The sequence below is a fragment of the Myotis davidii genome, unplaced genomic scaffold (genome assembly GCF_000327345.1).
Source record: "Myotis davidii unplaced genomic scaffold, ASM32734v1 scaffold854, whole genome shotgun sequence".
Lineage (NCBI taxonomy): Eukaryota > Metazoa > Chordata > Mammalia > Chiroptera > Vespertilionidae > Myotis > Myotis davidii.
In genome coordinates this window covers 1,437,940-1,449,425 of record NW_006285939.1, presented here as the reverse complement: position 1 = coordinate 1,449,425, position 11,486 = coordinate 1,437,940, and the positions used below count along the sequence as shown (strand labels likewise).

General features: G+C 49.8%; 1 protein-coding gene across 1 annotated transcript in view; it reads right to left on the bottom strand.

Moving 5' to 3' along the window:
* Positions 1-11,486, bottom strand: part of WDFY4 (WDFY family member 4) — a 258,657-nt gene that overhangs the window by 78,966 nt on the left and 168,205 nt on the right. Inside the window, exons 40-42 of the mRNA XM_006757129.2 lie at positions 4,730-4,807; positions 2,763-2,969; positions 1,204-1,255 (exon numbers count right to left, since the gene is read on the bottom strand). Coding sequence (XP_006757192.1) covers positions 1,204-1,255; positions 2,763-2,969; positions 4,730-4,807 — 337 coding nt within the window. The remainder of the gene's footprint in view (positions 1-1,203; positions 1,256-2,762; positions 2,970-4,729; positions 4,808-11,486) is intronic.

Below are 11,486 nucleotides of genomic sequence, written 5' to 3'. Positions count from 1 at the left end.
CGCTACGGTCCCAGAGACAAGATGATCAACACTAAGAAGCTGTCATTTGGTTACAGTGTGACACTAGCTGCAGCCTGGGGCACAGTGCACTCACAGCCAGGGAGTGTCTGAGCCAAGGGAGCCTGAGAGCAACCACAAACCAGACAGTGTGTGTGTGTGTGTGTGTGTGTGTGTGTGTGTGTGTGAATGTGTTCTTGCCAAAATGACCTCTGAGAAGCAAACCTGTATTTTTAGCAAGTTGACTCATTCAATTTCCTCCCTGAAAATTATACAAATAAAGAGTAAGCATAAACTTAAAATATTCAAAGTATGTTTTTTGTTTGGGAAATACTACACTTAGCTTTGGTCTCACTTGCTGCAGTGTCAGTTATCTATAGTCAAATGTGGTCCAAAAACATTAAATAAAAAAATTCCAGAAATAAGCAGTTCATACATTTCACATTGTGCGCTGTTTTGAGCCGCGTGATGAAAACTCTACAATCTCGCCCCTCCCATCCAGGAAGTGAGTCTGCCCTTTGTCCAGCGCCTCTCCGCTGTCCGCTCCCGTCTGTCAGTCCCTCAGTAGCCGTCTCAGTTACCAGAGCAACTGCCGCCGAGTCACAGTGCTTGTGCTCAATCAGCCCATTTTACTCAACAACGGCCTCAAAGCGCCAGGGCAGCGACGCTGGCAACTGGGATACGCCAGAGAAGCCACAGTGCCTCCTTTAAGCAGGAGGGTGTGTGTGGGTAGGAACACCACAGTACACTGTCCTGCAACTGCCCTGTGGTCAGGGGCTGCAACACTGACTACTCTATCTGTCATGTTTACAATCAGAGAGGTCAAGGTAAGAAGATTGCTATTTCACCATTTTTACACTAAGACGTCCTGTTGTTTCCCCCCCGTGTGTTTCGGGTCACACACTGAACATGTATTTGTACTGTCTGGGACACTTTTAAGGTTTCCCTGATTCAGCAAGTTGACAAGATAGATTCCCTGAAGAAGTGTTTACTGTGGCCACGTTACTATAAAGACTGTCCTCGGGCGCTCTGGGCCTGGGACAGGTCTTGCTCGGTTCCGGGAGCACAGAACGCGCCGTCGGCCTGCCCGCTCCGGAACTGCAGCATCTCTTCCCAAGACATCAATTCCATGTCACTAATAAGACCCTAAATAAAACCAATGTCTGGTTTAATTTTAAAATAAAAAATAGTTGATAAACTGAATACCTCCGTTTTCAGCATTTGTTTGAGAAATACCACCATTTCTGTCCTGGCTTTCCTGAAATAAAATCAGAGAAAAAGAAATTAAATCCTGGGTACTACCTATATGCACCCCCCATTCCACATATTCACAAACACATAGACATGCACGTGACCCCTTCAAATAAATCACATACTCAAGACTCAGACGCAAGAGAAAACGCTGAATCCTAAAGGACCACAGTAAAAAGCAAGTATTAATGTTCCCGAGTCAAAGGGGAGAAAACCCACAATCTTCCACTAAGTAGAATTACAGTAATTACCCAAATGATGCCAGAGTGGGATTACATAGCAGCCTGGGGAGCAGGATGCACGGAGAGGCTCAGGCCAGGGCCTGCTTTCACAGGCAGCCCTCACTGGTCACCGGCACGCTGTGCGGGCTACTGATTTTTTAAAAATGTATTTTTATTGATTTCAGGGAGAAGGGGAGAGGGAGACAGAAACATCAGTGATGACAGAGAATCATTGATTGACCGCCTCCTGCACACCCCACACTGGGGATCAAGCCCGCAACCCGTGCATGTGCCCTGACTGGTATTTAACCATGACTTCCTGGTTCATAGGAGGGCACTCAACCACTGGGCCACGCCGGCCGGGCCGGGCTGGGCCACCTATTTCTCCTGCCTCCATTTCCTCAGAAATGCACTGAGGGAGAGTACTGTAAGCCACCGATGTTTATTGGCAATCCATTAGAAATTCAGTGTCTACTGAATAAAAGAATTATAATTTTTTCATTGAGTTTTATAAGGATGTAATGTGGATAAGAGGTTCTATGTCACAGACTAGAAAACAAACTCAACACTTGACTTGTGTTCCAGTGTCTGGAAGGCTGGCTTTTAGAATATCCCAATCAGGATTGTTCTGTGAAGAAATACAAATCTAGTAACAGATGTTTCTACTCCACTACCAATTCAACTGGCTCCCCAGCCTTTAAAAGGCAAAAATGTAAGTTCAAGGACATGAGTTCAAGCTTTCGTACAGCACACTGCGGTCTGCTGGACTCCACTGCTTAGGGCTCAGTGAGCTTCCATGCATCTGGACTAAATGGGTCACCGGCTGGAGCTTGCAGAAGTGGCCGAGTTCAAGGGATTCTCACTGTAAACGTGCTGTGCGATGCGCTTGCACAACCATGTCTAGCGCAGCGCTGGCCACGCCTGCTCCGGAACAAACGCCTGTGCGAGCTGACAGTGACCACCGCCGGCTCTTTCCAAACTCTAGACTCTGTGGACGTCAGTGTGGCCTGGGTCGGTGGTGCCGATCTACACCACTCACCCACTCCTCCACGCATCCACCCACTCACAGCTTCCCTCCTCCGCTACTTGCGAGGGGCAGCGATTCTTTTTTTCTGTTAAACTGCATCAAGAATGACACAGAGCCATCCTGCCTTTCCCCACAGAGGGTTACTGCCCACATCAGAGCTCTCAGAAGCAACCCAGAAGTCCCGATGAAAACAACACCGGACAGACAGAGAAGCTATGGAGACCGCCCTCACGGCCTGCCTCCGCGCCCTGCTGCCTGGGACCTACCTGGGGCCCTTCTCCACGCTGGGCCTCGCTGGGGGACGAGCGTCGGAGGCGCTTCCTCATGCGCGCAGGCCCTTCTCTCCAGTCCAGCTCCCACCGGGAACAGGGTGTGGCTTCTGCTGCCGAGCCCCACAAGCCCAGTTCCCCGAAAAGCTGCTCCTGGATCCGGGCCCAGGCTCTGGCGGCCTTGATGTCGTCGCACCTCTGCCTCTGCAAAACAGAGCAATGGATGAGAGCACTCCCCTGAACATGGACACGGTCTGTTGCAAACACATGGAAAGCCCCTCGTGAATGGCCTCAGAATGCGCATTTTCTCAGATCTAAGTCAATCAGCAGTAAAGCTCCGTACCACCTTCTCAGCTCCGAGCCCCAGTTGGGCCTGCCCCTAAGAACCAGCCAGGCTGCCTTCTAAGAGGCTGGATCCTTTCTTTCTGGGCTTGGAGGCTCTGCTGAGCTTGTCCTTCCACCTGACCTTGACGTCTCCCAACCCTGCTGCATCTAACAAAGTTACTCGTGAGCGAGCCTGGCGGCTGTAGGCTGCAGGTCTCCTGACCCCCTGGAGGCTCCCAGGCGCGCTGTGGACTCCCAGGCGAGCTTATACTGAGGAACGTAGACCAGCTAGCGTGGCTTACGTTGCTCAGAGCCTATTTCACCAGCCCTTGGGCACCACTGTTGCACCATTCCTTAACCCCTCACCCACCCCAATACGCCTAATGACCTACACCACTGTTCCTCCCTCGTGGCAGTGCTGGCCTCACTGCCTGTTTGCAGTCACTCTTTGACTCCTTGCCCCTCTCTTCACTTGTAAATACCCTCTGGCTGGAGCAGTGCCATTTAAGCTCGGCCTTTCTATGCCTGGCACGGGCTTTGGGACAGAGCAAGTACGAAGTAAGGACTGGAATTAGTAAGGTTCTAACACTATACATTATGTTCTATTATTAGCAATTATTTTCTTGTTAATTTTGTTAACAAAACCCACTGACCATAGCTTCTTAGCCATGCAAATCTGCACAAGGGACTTCTGCCTCTGTGCCCCTTGGGCCCTCGCCTCCCAGGAAGGAAGGGCTGCCCACCTTAAAGATGGGGGCCCTGAGGCTCAGACGGCAGCCGAGGGGGAGGCAGACCTTAGAGTCAGGCATGGGCCTCAGAGGTGCTGGCAGCACTCAGCCTGCCCTCGGCACTGGCACTGCTGCCCGAGAGAAGGCAACGCCCTCCTGTGGGGCAAGCACTGCTGCTCCAGCCCCCTGCCGTTCCCCACCCTGTCCCATCCCAGCTCAGGTCTCTGTCACTTCTTTTCCTTCCAGGTCACTGATGACTCCAGCTTTTTCCTGCCTCGCGACTTCGCCCAGGCCCTCCCTTCATCAAAAACACTTCCCAAACTGCTTTAGTCCATAGTCCTCCTTCAGATCTCCATCTAAAAGGCAGTTCCCTTCAGATCTGCCCAAATTAAACCCTTTTTCCTGTTATAAGCTCTCCTTGTACCTGTGTTTTCCAAGTCTATTGTTCATCGTGTTATAATGATCTCTTTATTTCTGCAGTTACCGGATGCCTCTCTCTCCTTTAGAGGGAAGCGCTCTGAGAGTGAGCGGGGCCTGCCGTGCTTGCAGTGTGCCCTCGCTCCGGCAGAGGGGCCTGAGGGCCCTGAGGGGACCCGTGCAGACACATTCCCAGCTCCTCCTCTGATCAGACTGTGGCTGCAAATCCCCAGCACCCTTAGCCCACCATTAGCCAGGCTGACCCGACCCTGACCAAGCACTGAGGCAGACAGTCTAGCACAGGGGTGGGCAAACTTTTTGACTCGAGGGCCACAATGGGTTCTTAAACTGGACCGAGGGCGGAAACAAAACCATGATGGAGCCATAGTTTGCCCACGGCTGGTCTAGCACCTAAACCAAAGGCCCTCTGATTGTTACAGGGGTTCGAGGCGGGCTCCGGGCTCTGTGTAGAGGCAGGAACTGTTTTGGTTTTACCTGCACGTGATCTTTGTATAAAGATGCATAGAGCTCTTGTGCTTTTCTTCTGTAGTTTTCGATACACGACACAAAATCCTAGAGAAGAGAGACAGCGAGCCACAGCTTAGTGACAGCAGATGTTAGATAAGAACTTCTCTGCTCAGACAAACACCAAAGGAGGTGACCGGGATCTGTGGTCACGTCCATCATAACCTCATGAGTAAAGACTTCACTTAAGCTCACACACACACACACACACACACACATGCACACACACACGTTTGTGAGTTACTTCCACTCCCAGCTTGTAGCCGACAAATCCTCGTCCCAAGAATCACAGAAAAGCTGGGTCTGAATGCTCTGCTTTAAGACAGCAGAGAGCTCCCAAGAGCGCCAAGACTTCGGGGGCAAGGTATCGGAGGGGAACCCTCACTGACATAGTCTCAGTGCCTAATACCTGTGCTTTTTTATTTCCCCTCGAGATATTCCAAGTTTACAAATGCATAAGAGGCTGAGGAGCTAAACAGAAATTGGTGGCTGAGAAGCAGGAAACTTGATAGCGCCTTTGGGAGTCTCAGGGGCCTAAGGAGAGAAAACTGGAGCTCAGGCTCACCACACCTCCCAGAACATAAGGAGCCAAGAGCCCAAAAATAGCACAGTAAAGGAAAAGGAGCCCCGCTTTCTGCATTGGTGTTCCCCTTTAAGCAGTTGCCCATGCTTAAGCAGCGTGGGGCTGAGGCTGAGAAACAAGTAACGCTTCCGAAGCCTGAGCCTGTAGAAACCAGCAGGACTCGGGCTTTAGGTGGGATCTCAGAAGGCTGCACCATCGGGACCCAGGAAGACCGGAAACAGACCAGGCTCCCAAAGCAGAAACCCAGCTTCCAGCGATCGCCCTACTGCAAGCGCATCCCAGAAGGCAGAGAAAGTTCTTTTTGGATGCGGTGCACCACCTGAGCTTCTAATAGAGACCTTCATGCAAAAGGCCCAGCAGTCAAAAGGCTCAGGAATTACTGGATGTGCCCACAAAATGATCAATAGAAAAATAAACATGTATCCAGACATTAGACTTGTCAGACATGGACCTTAACATAATGCAAGCAATATTATCCAAAGTGAAATATGGAGAATTTTGCAAGAGACATGGAATCTCTGAAAAATAACCAAATGAAAATTATAAACCTGTCATATGAATTAAATAAAATAAGAAATTTTATGGGTGAGTTTAACAGGACAGAGGATAAATGAGGTTGCAAAAATACCCTTGCTAAAATATGATGAGATAAAAATATGGAAAATATTAAAAAGATAGAGATAGTTAGGTACATATATAATATGGAGAAGCATATAACATGAGCCTCAAAAGGGGAGTAGAGCAATATGAAAACTTAATGAGAATTTTCTGAAATAAATGAAAGCCATCAGCCATAGATTTGACAAATTCTACAAACCTAAATAAAACAAGAAAAATATTTTTACAACCACACATAATCCCATCATAGTAAAACTGCAAAAACAGAAGATGAAGAAAAATATTCAAAAACACACAGGGAAAATTCATATTGTCTTTCAAAATAGAACAGTAAGAATGGTAGAGGCCAGCCCTGGCCGGATGGCTCAGTGGTTGGAGCATCGTCCCGTACACCAACAAGACGCAGGGTTGACTTCTGGTCAGGGCACATACCTCGGTTGTGGATTTGACCCCCAAGTCAGGTGTGTAGGGGAGGCAACCAATCAATGTTTCCCTCATGTTGATGTTTCTCTCTCCCTTCCACTCTCTAAAATCAATAAGAACAAATCTTTAAGTGAGGTTTATAATAAACAAAGAAGAAAGTGAGTATTGACAATGTGTTCAAGAAACTTAACTCTGAAGAAGGAAGACAGCTCTGGGGGCAGAGCTGACAGGTGAGAGGGAGGCTACGACTCAAGTGGACGGTGAGGCCCGGGGAGGTGGCAGCAGGTTGAAAGCGAAGGAAAGAGAAGTGTCGTGATGGTGCAGGTTTTCTGGGAGGAGAGGAAAGGATGGGGTCAGCAGCCCACGCAGGGGTTGACCTGAGCTGGGGAAGGGGAGGCCCCGCATACTCTAGGCTCGAGGGAAAGACCTGAGGATGTGCAGCTGCGGACGCGTGTGAAAGCAGGACACTGGGAAGCGAAGTGGGTCACACCTGGTGGCTCCTAGCTCCGGGTGGAGGGCGGGTAAGGGTCTGCCTCCCCGGAGAGCTGAGCAGGGGCCTGGAGCAGAATGCTGAAGGTTTGGGACAGTGGATTAGGAGGATGGAAGGAGGAACTGGCCAAAGAGAAATGACTCCAACAATACAGGAAATGAGCTCTTGGACGCTGTTCCCAGGTTCGTCTCCCCTACTTGCGTTTCCACCCTGAACATCTCGGTGGTACATATATAATATGGAGCCATTGGCCTTTGCTACTTTCCCATTGGCCTTTGAGGCCTTTTGTGCCCCAGAAACTGGTCCCTCTCAGGGTGTGGAGATAGGAGGAGGGCAATTTGGGTCTGTTCAAGGGCAGAGGCTCTGCCTGGGCGGCAGGGAATGTGGCTTGTTGATCAGGGACATGTTCAGAACAGAGCTCCGTGTGGCTTATTGGAGCTAAATAGCCTTTGCTTAGCAACTGCCTGTGCATGAAAGAGTTTAGAGCCTGTGAAGTAGAACAAAGGGCCCACGAAGGCCATCTGGAGACTTGAGGGCACGCAGAGCTAGATTAAAGAGCTGTGCTCGGCTCTCCCAGCGCCTCCTAGGAAGGGCTTGGCTAGAGGGCACAGATCAGACTTTGGAATGGGAATGGGCACATCCCATCTGGAGGGTCACTTTTAAGTGAGCTGACCTCAAGTTGGTGGTGCCCACCGTGCTAGAGACACCCTGGGTTGGCCAGCTGCCATGACCCTCCTGTCCAAGCTGTCCCACAGGAAGCGCCTGCTGGCTACTGATGACAGTCATTACACTTGTTTGTTTAAAGCCTCATTAGCCTTGTGTCCACAGTTGTGTGGCCTCACAACGAGAAAAGCCAGCATCTGAAGGCAGCCCCTCAGACCCTGCTCAGAAACTTGGAGCCAAGATGACAGTCGCAGGCCTTGCCCAGCCACGCTCTGCACGCGCCAGGCCTGGAGAGAGCTCAGCAGTGAGAAATGTCATGGCTTCGCATGCACTGACCTGCCGTGTGCTGACACCTTCCCAACCTCATTTTAACCCTCCGACTCTCCATTTCACTGCTAGTAATTTATTCCAAGGGCACCTAATATATAAGCCCAGGGATTCCCTGGGCATCATTTCCCACCATCCTATTTATAGCAGCTCAAGATGAAATGGTTCAAATTCAACACAGGAGGGCTGCTTCAGCCTTATAAAGCACATGTGGTCACCAAGGCCGTTGCAAGGGCCACCACTTGCCCACACAGCACCTTTGTACCTGTCCTGGACCTGACCGGAGGGCTTGAATCGTGGAACAAAGGCTGCATTTTAGCTTCCTTCTGCCACTCTGGCCGGATGTCACTGCTCATAACCCACACAGCCATCACTGAAGCCTCGGTGTCAAAACTATTCAGATATGAGACCAAGTTTAAGACGGACCAACATTTTTTGAAGGAGGTTAGAAAACAGTATGGTGGCAACAACAGTTCAGTCTGTATGCATTTGCATAGAAAAACAGCAAAGAAGATGCAATGCGCTGGTCCTGAGTGCTGCCTGACAAGTGTTTCTAGCTCTCTCCTCCCGAGGTCACCCATCCTGCTGCCTTGGAGCGAGGCGAGGCCCGGATCCGTGTGCGGGCGCTGCAGGGCTCCTGAGCAGCCGGCTGCGGTCCTTTCTGACTGTGATGGCAGTGTTCGGTGTCCAGGCGATGGCTGCTCCGTGAGCCAGTGCTGCTGAGTGAGGCTCAGACTCCAGCAGGCTCCCTGCAGCCCACGCTGCACCGCTAGCACAAGGGAGAGACAAATCTTCGCCATTTTAGGCCAATGAGATTTGGGGGTATCTGTTACTGCAGCATAACCTAACTTCTCCTGAATAATACACACATAAAATATGTTAGAAAGGGTTGTAGTGGAAATAGAATTATATGTGTGATCAGTAAAAAAAGATCAAGAGCACTAAAGTGAAAGCAAGAATGAGATGAATGAACCATGAGAAAAGTGCTGGAACAATTTGAACAACAAGACAAATTATAGGCTTAATGAATTATAGCCCAATGTATACCTATAGACGAGTCCCTACTGATATAAATAACATTGAACAAATAAATTTAGGGGGGGAAGAGACAACCTTCCTCACAGAGAACTTCAAAGAGTGGAGGTACATACCTACCCCCCAGGAGGCAGAACTCAATTGCTTACCCCACTAAGGGTGGGTGGACTTAAAGCCTGGCTTCCGAAGGATCAAGTGTGGAGAGGGAAAAACAGTAGCTTCCCAGTGGGGAGACCTGCAGGCGCCACATGACCATGCGCTGAAGGCTGGCATCATAGGGCAACATCACATGGTGCTCTACAGCCCTTAGCTGATATGTGATGAGAAGGGCACTTCTCTGTGGAATGTCTTCCGGAAAACCCCTAACCCCAGGCTGATGATGAGGGAAAATATTAAACAAACCCAAGTTGAGGCGTATTATATGAAACACACCTCAGAGACCAGCATCTCTCAAAACCGTCAAGGCCACGAAAAAACAAGGAAAGTGTGCAATTGTCACGAGTGAAGAAACTAAGTAAGGGGATGTGATAACTAAATGCCATATGGATGGTGTCTTGACTGGGTTAGTAGGAAAACTGAACAAAATAAAGTCTGGAGTTTAGATACTAGTAATATCACTTCTTAGCTTTGACAAATGCACCATGTTACCTAACATAAGATGTTAACAGGGGGAAATTGAATGAGGAGTATATGGCATAGTGAATAAAATGTGAAAAGTATTTAAAAGGTATTTGGAAATAAAAAGCACGTTGAAAAATACAATGGGTTTCTCACAACCTTTTCACCGAAGCCCCATCATGAACCCCAAGGGGGATGGGAGTCCCCACTCTCTCGGTTGGACACAGTCCTATGTTTCTTTTGGGTGCAGTCAACTCATTGTACAGAGTGTAATTCTCATGTTCAAAGACAAATAATTTTTAGTAAATCTTGTTTCCCCAAATTGCACAAGCCAACCATGTCATCAGACACTTAAAGAAATAGTAATTGACCCCAGGTGGGCACGCTGCCTGAGGAATGTGCAGAGGCTGGCGCAGAATTCATGAAACCACGAAAGGCATCATTTTTGATGAATAGTTAAGGGAATTTTAAGAACATTATTGACAACTTGATTTCCATTTTATGAATATATTTTAAAAGGTAACCTCATATTACATGACCTCAGTATCGGCAGTCTTCTTCACAATTTTTAAAGTTCCTATATTCACTAATAATTCCACAAAGGAAAGGCAACAGCCATGCTGTCTGTCTGACTTTAGTGACAAGTCTAGTTCCTTTAACATCGAACTTTCTTTGGCCAAAGAAACAAGTGACTTGTTCAAGTTGAACCCGGGTGATCTCTCATTCATCGCGGGTGAAGTAAACTCAGATGCAGAGACGGGCCCCCCGTGTGTCACATGTTCCCACTGATCACTCTCACTGGTCACCCCGTCACACGTCGGTCACCTCTCCTCCACTGGTGGGTCTGGGAGGGGGGGTTGAGTAAGCGTGCCATGTTGCCAGGGGCAGAGAGCAGCAGAGGGACTCATATCTGTGAGCGCTTTGTAACTGCATTGCTGTCTGCTCCCTCCAGCACCCTCCCAGCTACCGCTGCACAGCCTAACCCAGCAGGGGCAGCGGCTGCACCACAGCGGCTGGGCCCCCCACTGCCTGCCCCTGGAATGAGCTCCCGGAGGACACTGCCCACCTCTGTCGTCCAGGGCCTGGCAAATGGAGGCAGCAATAGAGTCTGAGATACTGAAATGAAGCTCACAGAGCCTCCTCCCTCCTCTGAGCCAAGTTCTCTGCAGCTGGCCTTTCTCTGCCCAGAGTAAAACATTCCTGGCGGTCAGGATGAACAAGGCCCAGTAGGGTCCGTTAACAACACCTCCAGGTCTGAGAAGGGTGCGAGGGCAGGAGCTGGGCAGGCCTGGCTCTCACAACCACTGCCACAGTGAAAGCCACCTGCAATTCAGGATTTTCCTCATTGCAAAACAGTCAACAGGCAGTTACCTCCCCAGCTCCATGTGGTGCCTCTCGCTCCCGGCCGCGGGCACGGTCCAGGGCCTCCGAGGGCATCTATTCTATGACCCGGGCCAGGAAGTGATTTTTTCTCCCAGGACCAAGATAATGGCACCTTTCTCTGCTGCAGAGACAGAGCCTCTGGATTCTTAATAAATGTCAAGCGATAGCAGAGTAATAATCATATTTCCAGCAATAATGACAACAGCGGGCTCAGAGTGGGTGAGGAGGGACCCGACCACCCAGGGCAATTCATCTCCTGTTAAATTCACTCACAGATTAATTTCTAAGATGTACGGAGGTTTCTAATTTGTCTTTGTTGAACTGTGATGCTTTGATTAAATTCAATTGTCATGAGTACTTGGGGGATGACTCCTGGAAAAACAACAGTTCGGTGTAGCCAGGGACAAGAGCTTCAGAACTGCAGGCACAGGCCTCCCAGGAGCCTCCCACTCGCCTGCCCGGGCCTCTGCCTGGCCGGGGCCTCCCTCAGGCCCTGACAGGTGGGGAGCACCACACCGCCCTTCCCTGTCTCAGCCCCGTCTCCTCTTGCTGGCTGCTCCCCTGGTCCTCACAGGGGAGGCTCCTAG